Source organism: Onthophagus taurus, chromosome 7, assembly GCF_036711975.1.
Source record: "Onthophagus taurus isolate NC chromosome 7, IU_Otau_3.0, whole genome shotgun sequence".
In the NCBI taxonomy this organism is placed as follows: Eukaryota; Metazoa; Arthropoda; class Insecta; order Coleoptera; family Scarabaeidae; genus Onthophagus; species Onthophagus taurus.
Genome location: NC_091972.1, coordinates 38,631,759 through 38,651,860, shown reverse-complemented (window position 1 = coordinate 38,651,860; position 20,102 = coordinate 38,631,759). Strand labels below are relative to the sequence as shown.

Sequence of the window (20,102 nt, the reverse complement as noted above, 5' to 3'; positions counted from 1 at the left end):
TTGTCGCAGTGCGGTTTGGATTAAAACCAATTGTTTCTAAGAAAGATTAATGTATTAATAAAAAATGGGTTTAAAGAAAAAATTCTTTTTGAAAGAAGAATTCTTGGTTAACGAGCTTAAATAAGTGTTTAATTGAATTACACAAACCTAAAATTTCTTCTTCCTACTCCTACGTTTCAAAAATACATAGCATGATTCAAAGATATATAACTGTAGTTGTGAATTTTTTTGGAAACTCGAAAATATTAGAAAATGGATCAAGAAAACCGCAAAACGGTTGTTCATAGTTGTTCGCAATCGATGGATTCGAGCGCAAACCGCAGAATTGCATTAAGCTTTCAACCTTGGTTTTTTTTATTGTTTACAAGAGCCTTTTACCGCGCTGAAAATTGTATGTGCGGCTGAGGAAAAACATTGTGAGACGGTTTTAATCTCGATTCGAATATCGGGCGGAAAACGTAACCCGCGAATTAAAGTAATGTTTAATTCATAAAGAAACGACCCCGCCGCCGGGCGTTTCGATGTTTAACGATATCCATGCAAATAAGCGAAGCGTGCAATAAAAACGCCTATCAAAGTTTTATTGCTTTGAAAAATTATTCTAGGAAAAATGTTAATCTTTAAGTTGGTTATAAAAATAAGTTAATCTACTTTAATAAAAAAATCCAACTTTACTTAACTTCATATACATGAAACAAAAAGAAATTAAACTTGTATTAAAACAAAGCCTTTTTCTTTTATTGAATATAAATTAGTTTAGATCAAATATGGATGAAGTCGTTCTTATTGCAGTCGTTCATTTTAATTTTTAAATAGATTCCATTTTATAAAGTGGACGGTCACGTAAAGATGTAATAATGAGAAATCCGCATGAAAACAATAATGGAATGTACAAATTTTTTTCTAATATTATTATTATAACAGGTCTTAAAATTATTTATGCATTAACATTACATTATCATTTCGATTGGTTCAAGATGACAATTAATGATTGAACCTAGTACTTGATACATATTTAATAAAGACATTCGAATATGGCATAACTTGGAAAAACCTAGAAATCTTGAAGAAAACACATTTTTACAAATTTTTTATTATATTTCAAAAATCCTCTAGATCGTAATTATCAATACTCATTTCTAAGTTTCAAACATTCATTTATTATGATTTTTTTAAAGAAATGTTGAATTTCAATTCAACGCAATTAAAGTTTAAAATCTCCTTACTTATGAATTCTTATAAATTCGAAAGTTACGTTTTTTTAATAAAATGTTGATTTCCACCTCAATGAAAAAATATCAAATTTAAACCTAAATTTTAAAAGTTCGCTTCGTCCGTATTTATAAAAATTCAGGAATGATTTATAGATCAAATCAAAGTTTGAAATCTCCTTTTTAATTTGATATAAGTATTATTTTTGAGTTTTTATAAATTCATAAGTTATAATTTTTTTAAAGATACATTGATTTTAACTCAACGAAAAAACATCAAATTTGAACTAAAACTTTAAACATCCTCTGTGTCCGTAGTTTTGATAATTCAGGAATGATCTATACATCAAATTAAAGTTTGAAATCTCCTTTTTAATTTGATATAATAATCATTTCTGAGTTTTTATAAATTCATAAGTTAGGATTTTTTTAAAGATACATTGATTTTAACTCAACTAAAGAATATCAAATTTGAACTTAAACTTTAAACATCTGCTTTTTTCGTACTTTTAAGAATTCAGGAATGATCTATACATCAAATTAAAATTTGAAATCTCCTTTTTAATTTGATATAATAGTCATTACTGAGTTTTTATAAATTCATAAGTTATGATTTTTTCAAAGATACATTGATTTTAACTCAACGAAAAAACATCAAATTTGAATTAAAACTTTAAACATCCGCTTTTTCCGTATTTTTGAGAATTCAGGAATGATCTATACACCGAATTAAAGTTTGAAATCTTCTTTTTAACTTGATATAATAGTCATTTCTGAGGTTCTATAAGTTCATTAGATATGATTTTTTAAAAATACATTGATTTTAACTCAACTAAAGAACATCAAATTTGAACTTAAACTTTAAACATCCGCTTTGTCCGTATTTTTGAGAATTCAGGAATGATCTATACATCAAATTAAAGCTTGAAATCTCCTTTTTAACTTGATATAATAGTTATTTCTGAGTTTCTATCAGTTCATTAGTTATGATTTTTTTAAAGATACATTGGTTTTGAACATCAAATTTGAACTTAAGTTTTAAACGCTCGCTTTGATCGTATTTATGGAAATTCAGGACTAATCTGTTGATCAAATTAAAGTTCGAAGTCACCTATTAAAGTCGCTTAAGCTTTACGTAAATTTATGATTTATAATTTTTTAATGATGTATTGATATTTTCTATTAGGTGAAAAATTCTATAATTTTAAAGATATTCGGTTTTTTGACTAAATATCTCTACTTTTCAAGATTATACCTCAACAATCGCTGTTATCTATCTATACATATGATATTATTAAGCTCTAAACGAAGACAATGTTGAACCTTCTTGAACTTAAGTCAAGAAAATTACTCATCACTTTAATGTCACTGATATTGCAGCAACCAATTATCTTCTCACATTTTATCATATTGACAAAATCTTCTACTAAAATTTTTTTCGCAACTTGAAAAACAGTAATGTTGAGGAAGATTCGATGATAACCGGGATTTACAATAAAGACAACAGATTACAATAATTTCTTATAAGCAATTAGAACAATTTGACCCACACCAATCAGTTTAATGAATGAAACGATGTTTTCAATGAATTAAATCTATTTCGACATACACCAACAAGCTATTTCTATTTTATAGTATCTTAGAAACACTTTCAAAAGACACCATAAGCAGTTTTTTTTATAAAGAAATCATCGTTAAGTGCTCTGGAGTTGTTTATAAGCAAATAGAAGAAATTTTATTCACACCAATTAGTTTTTCCCACATTCAAAATCCTTGGAATTTTCTGGAAAACACTTCTTTAAGTTCCTTTTGATTATTCATTCTTGTTAAGTTATAAATAGACGTTTTCAATCGATTGGAACTATTTCGACATACACCAAGAAGCTATTTTTATTTTATAGTATCTTTGAAACACTTTCAAAATTCACCAGAAACAGTTTTCTTACAGAATAACCATTATTAAGTATCGTGGGGTTGTTTATAAGCAATTAGAACAATTTTGACTCACACTATTCAGTTTTTCCAACGTTCTAAATCTTTAGAATATTCTGGAAAATACTTCTTTTAAGTTTTTTTTGCTTATTCGTTCTTGTTGAGTAATAGGAAGATGTTTTCAATCGATTTGAACTATTTTGACACACTCATTGTCATCTTCATTCTCATCTTTAAAACACTTTCAAAAAACATCATCGTTCGATTATAAAGATAGTTTAATGTTAATCAAATCGGAGTTTTATCTGTGATATAAAAGCTATAAGAAACTTTTTGAAAATAATTTCTTATGAGTTAATTAATTAGAATTCACTTGGTATTATTTAAAATCGCTCGTAAAAGTTCTTATAAACGGCAATAATGATAAATTATAATTTGCACATTTGACGCTATTAGAAGTAAGGTTAATTATCGATTACAATAAATTGTGATACCGTAAAATCGAAGCAATAAGCTTTCTCGATTTATAATAAACATATCAAATGGTGGAATTCCCGTATGGCGACGCGAACATTGGTAAGATTCCTGAACGCAGTGGGAACTTACGTCTTTATGTAGAGGTCGCCTTCGTCCAATGGGAAAATGTACTCTCTCATTGAACCTGTCGACGTCTTTTCGAACTACTTCTTCTAACGAAAATAAAAGAATATATATCGAAACGGACTCGTTGAATCACCGGTTTGTGTTTCTTCTTATTCCTTTTTCTTCTCATTTCTTTCTTTTTTGATTTTTATTTTTTACTTAACTCCCTTTTTTCTTGTTCTTCGTCTCTTTTTGAATTTATTTTTCTTTAACTTGCGGAATCGGCTTCTTTTCGTCGACTTGAATCTTTCGCGAAGGTGCAAAAAAATTCGAACGCGTGACGAATGACAGGTTTCCAATTTGAGAGGTTGCTTGTTGAATCTAGTTTGACGACGAAGAGTTGTAAAGTAAATTTTTTTTATAAGTGGCGCCCGCCGCCGCCGCAGAAAACGCGCAAATGTTTCAACCAAATCCGATTGAACGTAAAAACTTCTTTGCCTTGCTGTTGCGCTGGAAATGGTTTATGGAAAAAGCTCCCGTGCGGCGTAGAGCTTTCGCGTGCCGGCGCTTTACTGACAAATTCAGACGGATTTTTTTCACGGTTTTTCTATTCGAACGAGACATGATAACGACGCTTTATACCATTTTTAGATATCGATTAGGTCGGATTTTTCTCAGTTTACAAACAGATAAAAAAGATGTTTTTATACAAAAAGAAATCTTTAAATTGCTATGAAATTCTTGGTCAAGTTTTTATTCGATCTTAATATTTATAAAATTCTCATTGGTTTTAATTAAATATGTTGGATTATCGATAAATTGCTTCAATTAAAAGATAGAGCTTAAATAGGGCTTTACGATTAGCATTAATTTCAAATTGAATAAAGAAATAACGCGAAGATCTTTTAGTTAACATTAAACGGTGTCATAAATTTTCTTAGAGTTCTAGTACGTGAGAAATTCGTACTGAAGTTAACACGAGTTTGCCATAGAATAAATCAACTCGCAATTACTGCTTCGTCAACTAATTACCTTCGTATCCAAGCAAAATCATATTAATTATACATTCAAGTGTTTATTTAAAAACTTTTTTTAGGTATACATATATAGCGTGTTACAAATTATGGTCAAAATAGATACATTTCTTTAAAAAAAATCTCTGTGATAAAATCGGCTAAAAATGGTATACATCATTGAAAAGAGAAAACTATAACCTTTAATTTTGTATACAACTCATTTAATAACCTTCAAGAATAACCTTGTTAAGATATCTTAAAGTAGTTGCTAGTTTAAATTCTGACTAATTTGTAGCATTTCTTCAACAAAATTTTCCGGAAAATTTTTTATATAAAGTTATTGATCGTCATATATCATTTGAAAGAGGAAACTTTAAGCTTTCATTTGGTATAAAAATCATTTCTTAACGATCATAAATCAACGAGATTTGGTTTACTAAAATTTAACCAATTTTCTTGATAAATTAGGTTGAAATCAGAAAAGGAACATTTTCGTAAAATCAAAAATTTTGGAAAATTTTCCAAATAAAATATACGATAGCAATACATCATTTTAAAGCAGAAACTCTAAACTTTAATCTCATGTAAAAATAATTTTATAATTTCCATGAATAACTACGTTATGGTGTTTTAAAGTTAAGTTTTTAATTAGTTTAAATTGTGATTAAAATTGCAACATTCCTTCAACAAGTTTTCTCGAAAATTTTCTGTATAAAGTTATTGAATGTCACATATCATTTGAAAGGGGAAACTTTAAGCTTTAATTTGGTATAAAAGTCATTTCTTGACGATCATAAATCAACGAGGTATGATTTACTAAAATTTAACCAATTTTCTTGATAGATGAGGTTGAAATCAAAAAAACCACATTTTCGTAAAAAAATATTTTGGAAAATTTTCCAAATAAAATATTCGATAGCAATATATCATTTTAAAGCAGAAACTCCAAACTTTAATCTAATGCAAAAATAATTGTATAACTTCCATGAATAACTACTTTATGCTGTTTTAAAGTTAAGTTTTTAATTAGTTTAAATTGTGATTAAAATTGCAGCATTCTCCTTCAATAATTTTCTGGAAAATTTTCTATATAAAGTTATTAAATGACACATATCATTTGAAAGAGGAAACTTTAAGCTTTAATTTGGTATAAAACTCATTTCTTAACGATCATAAATCAACGAGGTGTGATTTACTAAAGTTCACCAAATTTCTTGATAGATTAGGTTGAAATCAAGAAAGCAACATTTTCGTAAAAAAGTTATTTTGAAAAATTTTCCAAATAAAATATTCGATAACAATACATCATTTTAAAGCAGAAATTCTAAGCTTTAATCTCATGCAAAAATAATTGTATAATTTCCATGAATAACTACTTTATGGTATTTTAAAGTTAAGTTTTTAATTAGTTTAAATTGTGGTTAAAATTGCAACATTCCTTCAACAAGTTTTTTGGAAAATTTTCTATATAAAATTATTGAGTGCAATATATCATATGAAAGAGGAAACTTTAAGCTTTAATTTGATGTAAAAATCATTTCTTAACGATCACAAATCAACGAGATTTGATTTATTAAAGTTTAACCAATTTTCTTGTTAAATTAAGTTGAAATCAAAAAAAGAACATTTTCGTAAAATCAAAAATTTTGGGAAATTTTCCAAATAAAATATACGATAACAATACATCATTTTAAAGCAGAAACTCTAAACTTTAATCCCCTGCAAAAATAATTTTATAATTCCAATGAATAACTAAGTTATGGGGTTTTAAAGTTAACAGTTTTCAATTACTTTAAATTGTCATTAAAATTGCAGCATTTTCTCAACAAATTTTCTGGAACATTTTTTATATAAAGTTATTGAGTGTCATACATCATTTGAAAGAGGCAACTTTAAGCTTTAATTTGGTATAAAAATCATTTCTTAACGATCATAAATCAACGAGATTTGATTTATTAAAGTTTAGCCAATTTTCTTGATAAATTAGGTTGAAATCAAAAAAAGAACATTTTCGTGAAATCAAAAATTTTTGAAAATTTTCCAAATAAAATATACGATACCAATACATCATTTTAAAGCAGAAACTCTAAACTTTAATCCCCTGCAAAAATAATTTTATAATTCCAATGAATAACTAAGTTATGGGGTTTTAAAGTTAACAGTTTTTAATTAGTTTAGATTGCAATTCAAATTGCAGCATTCCTTTAACAAGTTTTCTGGAAAATTTTCTATATAAAGTTATTGAGTGTTATATATCATTGGAAAGAAGAAACTTTAAGCTATAATTTGGTATAAAACTCAAATCTTAACCTTCACAAATCAAGCAGGTCTGATTTAATAAAGTTCAACAAATTTTCATCATAGATTAGGTTGAAATCAAAAAAGCAACATTTCCGGAAAATTTTCCAAATAAAATTTTCGATAACAATACATCATTTTAAAACAGAAACTTTAAACATTAATTTGAAGAAAAATAATTTCTTAATTTCCATGATTAACCGAGTTATGGTGTTTTAAAGTTAACAATTATTTTTATTAGTTTAGATAATGATGAAGATTATAACTTTAATTCAAAATTTTTTTCTATACAAAGTTATTAAGTGTTACACATCATTTGAAAGAGGAAACTTTAATTTGGTATAAAAACCTTCATAAATGAACCAGACATGATTTACTAAAATTTTACCAACTCTAAGCTTTAATTTGGAATAAAGCCCATTTCTTAATCTCCAAGAATACTTAATTCTGTTATGACATCTAAAGTGAAGAACTATTTTTTCGATAACCTTTAACCTTTTTTGAATGGATCATCTCTTTACAGATAAATGTTTAGCATTGGAACGACAAACATCAGGTAGTAAAGGAAAGAAGATGAGAAAACCAAGAACGATATACTCGAGTCTTCAGCTCCAGCAATTGAATAGGCGGTTTCAGCGGACGCAATATCTAGCATTACCAGAAAGAGCGGAACTGGCAGCGAGTCTTGGACTGACGCAGACACAGGTAGGAAATTAAATGTTTATTGTAGTTTGAAAAAGAAGAAAAAGCTAATTTCATCAAGAAACTACCGGTTCCTTAATCGAGTACTACTCGCTCCTCGATTCTCTCGCGCTGTATCTATAGATAGATGCGCACGCGTATTTAGAATGGGGATCATTAATCATTTTTTAAATTAAAAAAAAATTAAATAAAGGATAGAAAACGCGCGCGCTGTTCGAAACGTAAAGCTTCAAGGTTTTTAATATAAAAACCAATGATTAGGGGAAGGTGGGGCTACTTCGTACACGTTTTACTTATTGGGACATAAAAATGAAATGAGTTATTTTTTTAAATTGACACAGATATGAATGGATAGGTAGTGTATTTGGCTTAAAAATTCGATAGTTACGTTTTAAGTATGATGTAGCACTTCAGACTTATAAGCGATTTACCAAAACATGGAAATTGTGCGAATGTACCCCACGCGTGGGGTACATTCGTACATATGGTGGGGCACATTCATTCGCAGTGGGAAACATTGGTACACAGTAAAAAATAAACACAAAAATCACCGAAAATAATAATTTATTTACTAAAAATGCACTCTTAGTAAACAGTCATAGTCATATTTGACATATTATATTTATTTGTTAATATACTTATCTCTCAATTCAGACTTTATGAGATGAATTAATAACGACATTACAGTAATCAGCCTCAAAATCAAATAGAAAACTTAAAATCTAAAAACAAAGCTTAGGCACACATTCGCATTCTAAATAATAAGAACACTTTTATTACAATAATTTATATCATATGATATAATCTAGTTAAACTTTTTATGAAAACAAAAACCTAACGACCCTCCGTCTAACGAAAAAAAAAAGCCATCTCCTTATTATGTAAGCAACAAATTATTAAAAAAGAAGAAATCAAACTTAAACATTACGCAACTATTGGATATTGTATGGCGAAAAATCTTTTCCAAAGTTAAAAATACGGGCCGTCCTCGCTGTGGCAGCAGTTTTGGATTTTGGCAGTATAAGAATGATATCTGAAATAAGAACAGATCCTTCATCTTTCGTATTTGGATACACAAAATTCCAAGAACCGGCCTTTCCCTGCTTTTTTCTTAAAAATGAGATTTTATATTCTGATGGACTATATTTTTCAACGATTTCTCCAACGTAATGTAAAACTGACTTCTTTTTATCAAATTTCACTACAACAAAACTCCCTTTCTTAATGTTGTGAATCAAAACAGGTGTTTCTGTTTCTAATTCTTCACAGATGTCTTCAACCGGAGAAGCAGAACTTTCTCTCAAGCTCATATCAGTGTTAGTCTCACTCTCAGACTCTAAATCCTTCTTTTGTTTTTTTGACTTATCAACTTCGGTCGATACTAATTTCAGCGCACGTTTCACCTCCTTCACTCTATTTTTTCGTTCTTTCTCAATTTTCTTCGTTTCTTTTGCTCGTGCAATGTCTTCAAGTCTATTTTTTTCAGGTGTGTCGGTATATATTCTTGATTTGCCAATTTTTCTTTTCTTAGCTGTTGCAGACGTAGTTTTATGTATTTTAGGATAGGGTCGGATCATCTCTGGAGTTACTATTCCTAAAGATGTCGATGGTGAAGCCATTGCGTAACTGGACGATGAACAAACTACAGGCAACACAGGAGATGCAGGTGGTGAAGTTTGCGGAGCCTCTTGAGGCGCAGCTTCATCATTGGTTGCTTCGGCATTAGTCACAGATGGTTCTGGCGCAGAGTCGTTGTGGTACACTTGCACTGGAGCAAAATCTTCGTCGCTGAAAACAAGTTTGTTGAATGGCCATATACCGGTCTTCTCGAAAGCAGCAGTAATATTCTTACCATTGAAAGACTGAAAATAGGCTAATTTAGCCAGTTTTGGAATGCTGTAGATGTTAAGAGATTTCCCTGGATGAGACACATGCCAGTCGTTGAATGCAGTTTTCAGCTTTGATTTGAATGGGCCAAAGACTCCAACATCCAACGGTTGGAGACGGTGCGTGGTATGTGGAGGGAATGACAGATAAATAATTCCATTCTCACGTGCATAATTTATTGCATCAATGGTCACGTGGCTTTCGTGATTGTCACACAGAAGTAAAATTGGGTTTTCTTTTGAGCACACCGTATGTCTCTGCATATGTTTCAGGACATCTAAAAAAATGACTGAGTTAATCCAACCGCTCTTCGTAGCCACTCCCAAACTTCCTTCTGGTGCACCATCAATGAAATGGTCCTTGTAATGCACCCTTGGAAACACAAATAAAGGTGGGATAGTATTTCCGTTTGCGCAAATAAAGCCCCCAAAGGTAACTAGCTCCCCTCTTTCAGCGGACACGAGTTGACCCACTTGTTTTTGAGTTTTTTCAGCTAAAACTCTGGGCGTATTTAATACTGTGGAAATACCAGACTCGTCAAAATTGTAAATACGATCTCCAGTAAATTTGTGCTTCTGTAAGACTTGTTCCAGGTTCTCAAAAAATTCGCCAACAGCTGACTTATTAAATCCAAATGACCTAGCTGCACTAGTATTCTCGGGTTTTCGTAAACTTAAATTGGCGTTTCGTTTACGATAGCAGGCCAACCAATCTTTACCGGCCATTTTGTTTTCATCCCAGCTGGGCGGGTATCGAAAGTTATTCAATTTTGCAAATTGGTAGGAAAGTTTCCTAATTTGTTCCAGTGTTAAACCGTAGTGCCTCTTGGAACTGATTATGATATACTCATTTAGCATATCTTCTTCTTCTTTGGTAAAAACTTGATTGGCAGTATACTTTGAGTTAAACAATCGATTAGATGTAGTAGGTTCTCCAGATTTGGCTTTACGAATTTTATTAATACGAGTTTCAAGGGTTGATGGCTTTATACCATATTTATTTGCAGACTTTCTAGTAGATAGGTTTTTATTTAGGACCTCCTTAATTGCTGATGTCATAGCCTCTTCATCCACTATACCGCTTCTGGTATTCTTCCGTTTGTAGTTGCGCACCATCTGAAAAGAATTATGATAAGCTTGCTAATTAGATTAAGATTTCGTAAGGGGTACATTCGTACAGTACGAATGTGCCCCACGTATTAGTGAACGAACGTACCCCAACCAACATAAAAGTAACATTTTATAACCTAGAAAAAAAACCATTGAGAAGATGGTAAAACTAATGAAAAACACATAAAACCAATACATTTTCAGTGATTATGACAAATAACCAAAACATCTGTGACGTTATCACGAGAGTTAAATGAGTTTAAGTTAACAAGAAAAAAATACTTACGGTGACGAAAAACACGTTGCGGCTTGCCCCGATGCCGGCGACGCTCGCACTGCCTCTTCACTCCGCGAGCCGAGTGTCCGTAAGTGTGCGCATTACGCACTCAAAGCTGAATTCTCTAGCACTATCTATAGGCTATATATAGCTAGTGTCCGAAAGTGCCCCGCGAACGAAATAGCCCCCCCTTCCCCTATGTAAGGTTTTCTGTTTTAATCGAGGTCTGTTGCATTTTGACGTTTTTTTTTCAACAAAAAAGGTCAACTTTGAAACTTTGGTTTTTAAAACATTTGTTAGAAAAAGTGCTGAATTAATTTCAGCTTCAGTTGAAGAAGTGTCTGAGAAGCTGACAGTTGAATTGGTATAATTTTATGGTTATGACGTGCAATTAAAATTCGCGTACGCCCCTTTATACTGAAAATATGCTGAAGAACATTAAACTGTAGTTAACAATTTTTTTTACTGTCCTACTTACTTCTAAATGTAAATTGAGAGATTATTATACTTGTGGTTCAGTAACCACATAAATTAGTACCGAAAATTTCATCACAATTCCTTAGAAATACCAAAACGATATCACAAAGTATCTCTTATAGAAATCGATATAATTACGAATTTTCAACGCCAGGTTGTTTTTTTTTTGATATAACGAACAACCAGGCGCTGTCATAAATGTAAATTAGAAAACCAGGTGTGAGGAAACAAATGGAAAATAAAAAAATTATCGAAACGAGATCCTGAATACAGGTAGTAAAAATAGTAACCAACACAAAAGGATCAAATCGAAAAGAAATGAACCTCATAGTAGATAGACATCCTCCGGTTTTGTGTTGCGTCAAGAAAAGCTACTGTTCAGGACATCATTAATCCTCTCTGGTTCGCGACCCAGATGCTTTCTTGGTGGTTGCTGGTTGTTGCCGAAGAAGGAACGTGTCCTGGCAAGTTGATGGATGGTCGTAGTTCCGCTGGCCACCGCAAGAAGCGCAATTTCAAATTTCATGCCCGCAATTATTAATTCGACACATTATATTACCGCGTGTCTTTGACTTTTCTTTATCATTTCAACTTTTATTTTATTTATTTTTTGTCGTTTGGTTCTCGCTTTGAAAGCTTTTCCCACAGTTGTGTACTTGAAAAATCGGTAAACCAGGAAGACGAACGTGGTTAAAAGAGATTACATAGACGTGATTGTTTCTTCGTTTTAATTAAATTGTATCATCAACCCTTTCCATTATTAACTGCATTTCTTTTCATATATTGATTGTGGCACTTATTGATATCCATTAAAACTATTAATATTATTGTGGGTACTGTTTTTTTATAACGGTTAAAAAGTATCTTTTAAATATTTTTAATCCATTAAGCTTCATTCAATGCTTATAATTATTGTATCACAATTAATTTTAATATTAAAATCTTCAAGAGACTTGCCAAGAGAAAACTGTATTTACTAAACAATTTTTGGGTTAATTTAGAGTATTTTTTATTCATAAACCTTTCTTCCATCGCTTTTAGTTTTCGTTTTATAAACAATCTTGTAGAAAGCAACACTATTTTTGATAATTTTGGAATATTCAGCTTTATAAGTTGAAAACTATAAGCGATGTGTTAATATGGTTGCTACTAATTACTTTTAAGGTGATTTAGAATATATTAGATGAATAAAGCTTCTTTCTTTTGCTTTTTGTTATTGTGTCAGAATCAATATTAATATCGAAAACATCAATTTTGGAGATTATTGGGTTCTGTGTCTTATAAGTACCTAATAATACCTGATAGGAGCAAACTGTATTTACCAAACACCTTTGGGGAAATTTAGATAATTTTTTATTCATAAACCTTCTTACCACAGTTTTTAGTTTTCGATCTATAATCAATTTTGATGAAAACAGCACTATTTTGGAGTATTTTGGAATTTTCAGCTTTATAAGTAGGAAGCTAGAAGCGATGAGTTAATGTCGTAGCTACTAACTATTTTTAGGTTGATTTGGAGTATATTTGATGAACAAAGCTGCTTTCAAATGCTTCTTATTATTATGTCAGAATCAATATTAAAAACATCAATTTTGGAAATTTTCGGTTTCTAAAGTCTTATAAGTTCCCAATTATACCAGATAGGAGAAAACTGAATTTCCCAATATTCTTTAGGGTTAATTTAGATTATCTTTTGTTCATAAAGCTTCCTTTCATCGTTTTTAGTTTTCGATTTATAATCAATTTTGATGAAAAGAGCAGTATTTTTGAAAATTTTAGTATTTTCAGTTTCTAAGTCTTATAAGTTCCCAATTATACCTGATAGGAGAAAACTGAATTTCCCAATCTTCTTTAGGGTTAATTTACCTTATCTCTTGTTCATAAAGTTTCCTTCCATTGTTTTTAGTTTTTGAATCAAAATCAGTTCTGATGAAAACAGCACTACTTTTAAATACTTTGGAATTTTCAGCTTCTAAGTCTTATAAGTTCCCAATTATACCTGATACGAGAAAACTGTATTTACCAAACTTCTTTAGGATTAATTTAGATTATCGATTTAGTTTCTACTTTACAGTTTATAATCAGTTTTGATCAAATCTGCACTGTTATTGAGAATTTTGGAAATTTCAGCTTTATAAGTTGAAAACTATAAGCGATGTGTTAATATCGTTGCTACTAACTAATTTTAAGGTGATTTGGAATATATTAGATGAATAAAGTTTCTTTCCTTTGCTTTTAGTTATTGTGTCAGAGTCAATATTAATATCGAAAATATCAATTTTAGAGATTATTGGCTTCTGTGTCTTATAAGTACCTAATAATACCTGATGGAAGCAAACTGTATTTACCAAACATATTCTGGGTTCATTTAGATTATATTTTATTCATAAAGCTTCCTTCCATCGTTTTTAGTTTTCGATTTATAATTAATTTTGATGAAAACAGCCCTATTTTGGAGTATTTTGGAATTTTCAGCTTCTAAGTCTTATAGCTTCCCAATTATACCTGGTAGGAGAAAACTGTGTATACCAAACATCTTTCGGGTTAATTTGGAATATTTTTTATTCATAAAGCTTCCTTCCATCGTTTTTAGTTTTCGATTTATTATCAAATTTGATAAAAACAGCACTATTTTGGAATTTTCAGCTTCTAAGTCTTATAGCTTCCCAATTATGCCTGATAGGAAAAATCTGTATATAACAAACATCTTTCGGGTTAATTTGGAATATTTTTTCTTCATAAAGCTTCCTTCCATCGTTTTTAGTTTTCGATTTATCATCAGTTTTGATGAAAACAGCAGTATTTTGGAATTTTCAGCTTCTAATTCTTATAGCTTCCCAATTATACGTGATAGGAGAAAACTATATATACCAAACATCTTTCGGGTTAATTTAGAATATGTTTTATTCATAAAGCTTCCTTCCATCGTTTTTAGTTTTCGATTTATAATCAATTTTGTTGAAAACAGCACTATTTTGGAGTATTTTGGAATTTTCAGCTTCTAAGTTTTATAGCTTCCCAATTATACCTGATAGGAAAAAACTGTATTTACCAAAGCTCTTTAAGGTTAATTTAGATTATCTTTTATTCATAAAGCTTCCTTCCATCGTTTTTAGTTTTCGATTTATAATCAATTTTGATGAAAACAGTACTATTTTGGAGTAATTTGGAATTTTCAGCTTCTAAGTCTTATAGCTTCTCAATTATACCTGATAGGAGAAAACTGTATATACCAAATATCTTTCGGGTTGATTTAGAATATTTTTTATTAATAAAGCTTCCTTCCATCGTTTTTAGTTTTCGATTTATAATCAATTTTGTTGAAAACAGCACTATTTTGGAGTATTTTGGAATTTTCAGCTTTTAAGTTTTATAGCTTCCCAATTATACCTGATAGGAAAAAACTGTATTTACCAAAGCTCTTTAAGGTTAATTTAGATTATCTTTTATTCATAAAGCTTCCTTCCATCGTTTTTAGTTTTCGATTTATAATCAATTTTGATGAAAACAGTACTATTTTGGAGTATTTTGGAATTTTCAGCTTCTAAGTCTTATAGCTTCTCAATTATACCTGATAGGAGAAAACTGTATATACCAAATATCTTTCGGGTTGATTTAGAATATTTTTTATTAATAAAACTTCCTTCCATCGTTTTTAGTTTTCGATTTATAATCAATTTTGATGGAAACAGCACTATTTTGGAGTATTTTGTAATTTTCAACTTCTAAGTCTTACAGCTTCTCAATTATACGTGATAGGAGAAAACTGTATATACCAAACATCTTTCGGGTTAATTTGGATTATTTATTAATCATAAAGCTTCCTTCCATCGTTTTTAGTTTTCGATTTATAATCAATTTTGATGAAAATAGCACTATTTTGGAATTTTCAACTTCTAAGTCTTATAGCTTCTCAATTATACGTGATAGGAGAAAACCGTATATACCAAACATCTTTCGGGTTAATTTAGACTATTTTTTATTCATAAAGCTTCCTTCCATCGTTTTTAGTTTTCGATTTATAATTAATTTTGATGAAAACCGCACTATTTTGGAATTTTCAGCTTCTAAGTCTTATAGCTTCCCAATTATACTTGATAGGAGAAAACTGTATATACCATACATCTTTCGGGTTAATTTAGAATATTTTTTATTCATAGAACTTCCTTCTATCGTTTTTAGTTTTCGATTTATAATCAATTTTGATGGAAACAGCACTATTTTGGAGTATTTTGAAATTTTCAGCTTCTAAGTCTTATAACTTCTCAATTATACCTGATAGGAGAAAACTGTATATACCATACATCTTTCGGGTTAATTTAGAATAATTTTTATTCATAAAGCTTCCTTCCATCGTTTTTAGTTTTCGATTTATAATCAATTTTGATGAAAATAGCACTATTTTGGAATTTTCAGCTTCTAACTTTTATAGTTTCCCAATTATACCTGATAGAAAAAAACTGTATTTACCAAACATCTTTATGGTTAATTTAGATAATTTTTTATTCATAAAGCTTCCTTCCATCGTTTTTAGTTTTCGATTTATAATCAATTTTGATGGAAACAGCACTATTTTGGAGTATTTTAGAATTTTCAGCTGCTAAGTCTTATAGCTTCCCAATTATACCTGATACGAGAAAACTGTATATATCAAACATCTTTCGGGTTAATTTAGATTATTTTTTATTCATAAAGCTTCCTTCCATCGTTTTTAGTTTTCGATTTATAATCAATTTTGATCAAATCTGCACTGTTATTGAGAATTTTGGAAATTTTAGCTTTATAAGTTATAAACTATAAGCGATGTGTTAAGATCGTTGCTACTAACTATTTTTAAACTGATTTGGAATATATTTGATTAATAAAGCTTCTTTCCTGAGCTTTTGAATATTACATCAGAATCAATATTATTATAGAAATCATCCATTTTTGGACATTTTCGACTTCTAAGTCTTATAAGTTCCGAATGACATCTGATAGGAGAAAACTGCATTTACCAATCATCTTTTGGAGTAATTTAGATTATTTTTTGTTCAAAATCAATTACAATATAAAAATCATCAATTTTAAAGCTTTCTTAGAATAATTTTATTGTTATGATTTATTCTGAAACGTAAATTAATAAAGAAGGACGTGTTAATAGGAATAACGTGTTAAAATGAGTAGAGTGTATCGTAAACGACGGACGGTCGCCGTTACACTTCCTTCCACGTAGGAAACATTTAAGAAAAGGTGCAAATTAGTCCGGCGTCTTAACCTAAATTATCGGATATATCTTCCTACGGCTTTTCGCGGAAGCAATTATTCATTTTTAGCGAGGTACAGGAAATGATCCGAGAGAAGGACAAAGAGGAGGCTAATATAGGCCACCGAGCGCCGCAATGGAGCGAAGAAATTAGCGCTAGAACCCGCTCGACGACGTCGACTTGACCGAACGGATGTTCTTTATTTATTATATTAATGTTTCCTCATATGCTTTCGTGCACTCTCTGCGTCACTCGTTTAGTTCTTTGTCAGCTTTGTCGCTGTTTTAAATAGTACAGGTTACTTGTTTGTTGAATAATAATAAATGAATTGATAATTTTTGAGTGATAGGAAAAGTTAAAGCCTTTGAAGATAACTCGCGTGCATGAATATTCAATTTATTAATTTTTATGGCCGTTTAAACATTTACACTTCCCATAAAGCTCGTTAAAACTTACTGATAACACCTTTTCCAGCAGGAAATGTTAAAAAAACAAAAACGAAAAACAACTGATACATAAAAGTGATTTTTTTGTAACGATTTTTTGCTATTAATTTATAAAGAGTATGTAATATTAATTAACATTATTGATTTTAACATCCCTCATTCGAACAAATCAAATAATGATAAAAAGCGTCCACCCTCGAACCCATCCCGGCACTCTGAAGCGATAAAGACGATACTTATCATTTTTTCTCCACTTCAATAATTCACAATTCACGCTCGTCGAGTGGTTGTGGGTCGGCGTATTGATTGCACCATGCCGCGAGGCCTTAGGGCGCCTTTAATTTATAACCGCCATAGGGCAGCACCCTGAACCGACGTCGTATGACTTCGTGTGTACACAGTTTAAGGCCATAAAATTGAAAGGAAACATCACACCGGGGTTACATATTTGATGCATACATCGAATTATTACCATAAAGCAAACCCATCATATAATTTATTATTAGTTGTGACGTCCTCATTCTGTTAGATAATAGATAGAAAAGAATTTGTTTTTATTAAAAAGTGGTTCAGTTAAATGGGGATCGGGATGTGGATTATTATTTTTATTTTTGTTGGTCGCGTTCCCTTCTTACTTACTATTGCTATCACAATCTGTCGTAAATAAACCGTGGGCTGTAATTACCGGATAGATAACGACTCACGAGTCTACCGTTTCGTTGCATACGGACAATTATGGCGTTCTCGTTGCGGTGCTTTCTTTTCGCTCTGCTTCGGTTATTTATTATTGGTTGGTTACTCGTTGGTGGTGGACAATGGGTAAACCCGATTGATAAAACCGATCGATATTTACTTGGACATGTCGCAACGTAAACCTCCATACTCAATTAGATCTTAAAAATAGATCTATAACAATAACGAACAATGATTATTGTTTATAACAATACCAGAACTTTCTATTTTTCTATCCTTGTAAGGATTAATCTTCATAAATAAAGTCAAAATGATGGAGTTTATATTACTTCTTGACTTTGAATCATTTCGAATAAAGCTTTTTTCTCTTTCTTTTAGTTATTGTGTCAAAATCAATATTGATATCGAAAACATCGATTTTTTAGATTTTCAGCTTCTGAGTCTTATAAGTTCCCAATAATACTTGACATAAACTGTATTTACCAAACAATCTTTTTTACTTTTCGATTCATACACAATTTTGATATAAACATCACTATTTTTAACTATTTTGGAATTTTTAACTTTAAAAGTTGGAAACTATAAGCGATGAGTTAATATCGTAGCTACTAACTATTTTTAGACTGATTTGGAGTATATGTGGCGAATAAAGTTGTGTCAGAATCATTATTAATATCGAAAACATCAATTTTAGAGATTTTCGACTTCTGTGTCTTATAAGCACCCAATAACGCCTGATAGAAGCAAGCTGTATTCACCAAATAAATTTTGGGTTAATTTAGATTATTTTTTATTCATAATGCATCTTTCCATCGTTTTTACTTTTCACTTTATAATCAATTTTGATCAAATCTGCACTGTAATTGAGAATTTTGGAAGTTTCAGCTTTATAAGTTGGAAACTATAAGCGATGTGTTAATATCGTTGGTTTTTAAGCTGATTTGGAATATATATAACAATAATGAACAATAATTATTGTTTATAACGATACCAGAACTTTTTATTTTTCTATCCTTGTAAGGATTAAATCTTCATAAATAAAGGCAAAATGATGGAGTTTATTTTACTTCTTAACTTTGAATCATTTCGGATAATTTTTCCAACTTAGTCGATATACATCACTTTAAAGAAGAGATTTCAAGCTTTAATTTAAACCTATAATCATTGTTTAGTCTTCATAATTAAGGTCAGAATGAGATTTTAAATTTTAAAAATGTTTAATTCTTGTTGAATGATGCAATATATTACAATTCTGTGATTTTGAATTAGTTCGGATAATTTTTCCAACTTAGTTGATATACATCATTTTAAAAAATAAGTTTCAAGCTTTAATTTGAGCCTATAATCATTATTTAATCTTCATAGTTAAGGTAAGCATAAAGTTTTGAATTTCAAAAATATATAGTTCTTGTCAAATGATGTAATATCTTATAAATCTGTGATTTTGAATCATTTTGGATCATTTTTTCAACTTTATTGATATAGATCATTTCAAAGAAGAGGTTTCAAGCTTTAATTTAAGCCTATAATTATTGTTTAACCTTTACAATTAAGGTCAGAACGACGTTTCGATTTTTAGAAATATTTAGTTCTTGTTAAATGATACAATATCCGACATTTCTATGATTTTGGATCATTTCTGATCATTTATACAACTTAGTCGACTTATATCATTGTAAAGAAGAAGCTTCAAGCTATAATTGAAGTCTATAATCATTGCTTAATCTGTATAATTAAGGCCAGAACGACTTTTTGATTTTTAGAAACATTTAGTTCTTGTTAAATGATACAATATCAGTCATTTCTATGATTTTGGATCATTTCGGATAAATTTCCAACTTAGTCGATATACATTATTTTAAAGAAGAGATTTCAATCTGTAATTTGAACCAATAATCATTGTTTTACCTTCATAATTAAGGTCTGAACATAGTTTTGAATTTGAAAAATATTTAGTTCTTATCAAATGATGTAATATCTTACAATTCTGTGATTTTGAATCATTTCGGATTATTTTTTCAACTTTATCGATATAGATCATTTTAAACAACAGGTTGCAAGCTTTAATTTGAACCTAAAATCATTGTTTTACCTTCATAATTAAGGTAATCATGAAGTTTTGAATTTCAAAAATATATAGTTCTTGTCAAATGATGCAACATGTTACAATTCTGTGATTTTGAATCATTTCGGATCATTTTTTCAACTTTATCGATATAGATCATT

General features: G+C 29.9%; 2 protein-coding genes across 3 annotated transcripts in view; one reads left to right on the top strand and one right to left on the bottom strand.

The window, feature by feature from the left end:
• The window catches only part of LOC111428724 (homeotic protein distal-less-like), a 102,933-nt gene that overhangs the window by 10,523 nt on the left and 72,308 nt on the right, over positions 1-20,102 (top strand). Inside the window, exon 2 of one of the 2 annotated variants that reach the window (XM_071197207.1) lies at positions 7,575-7,744. In XM_071197207.1, coding sequence (XP_071053308.1) covers positions 7,575-7,744 — 170 coding nt within the window. Of the gene's footprint in view, positions 1-7,562; positions 7,745-20,102 lie in introns of both variants that reach the window. The other variant, XM_071197206.1, reaches the window with a different exon arrangement.
• Positions 8,289-11,210, bottom strand: LOC139430359 (uncharacterized). The gene is made up of 2 exons (XM_071197205.1): positions 11,024-11,210; positions 8,289-10,743 (listed from the first exon to the last, which is right to left on the bottom strand). The coding sequence occupies exon 2, from the start codon at positions 10,741-10,743 to the stop codon at positions 8,674-8,676; it is 2,070 nt and encodes a 689-aa protein (XP_071053306.1). The 5' UTR covers positions 11,024-11,210; the 3' UTR covers positions 8,289-8,673.

Bases quoted from the DNA above. Each gene is read 5' to 3' on its own strand.
- LOC139430359 (XM_071197205.1), bottom strand. From the start codon at position 10,743: ATGGTGCGCAACTACAAACGGAAGAATACCAGAAGCGGTATAGTGGAT.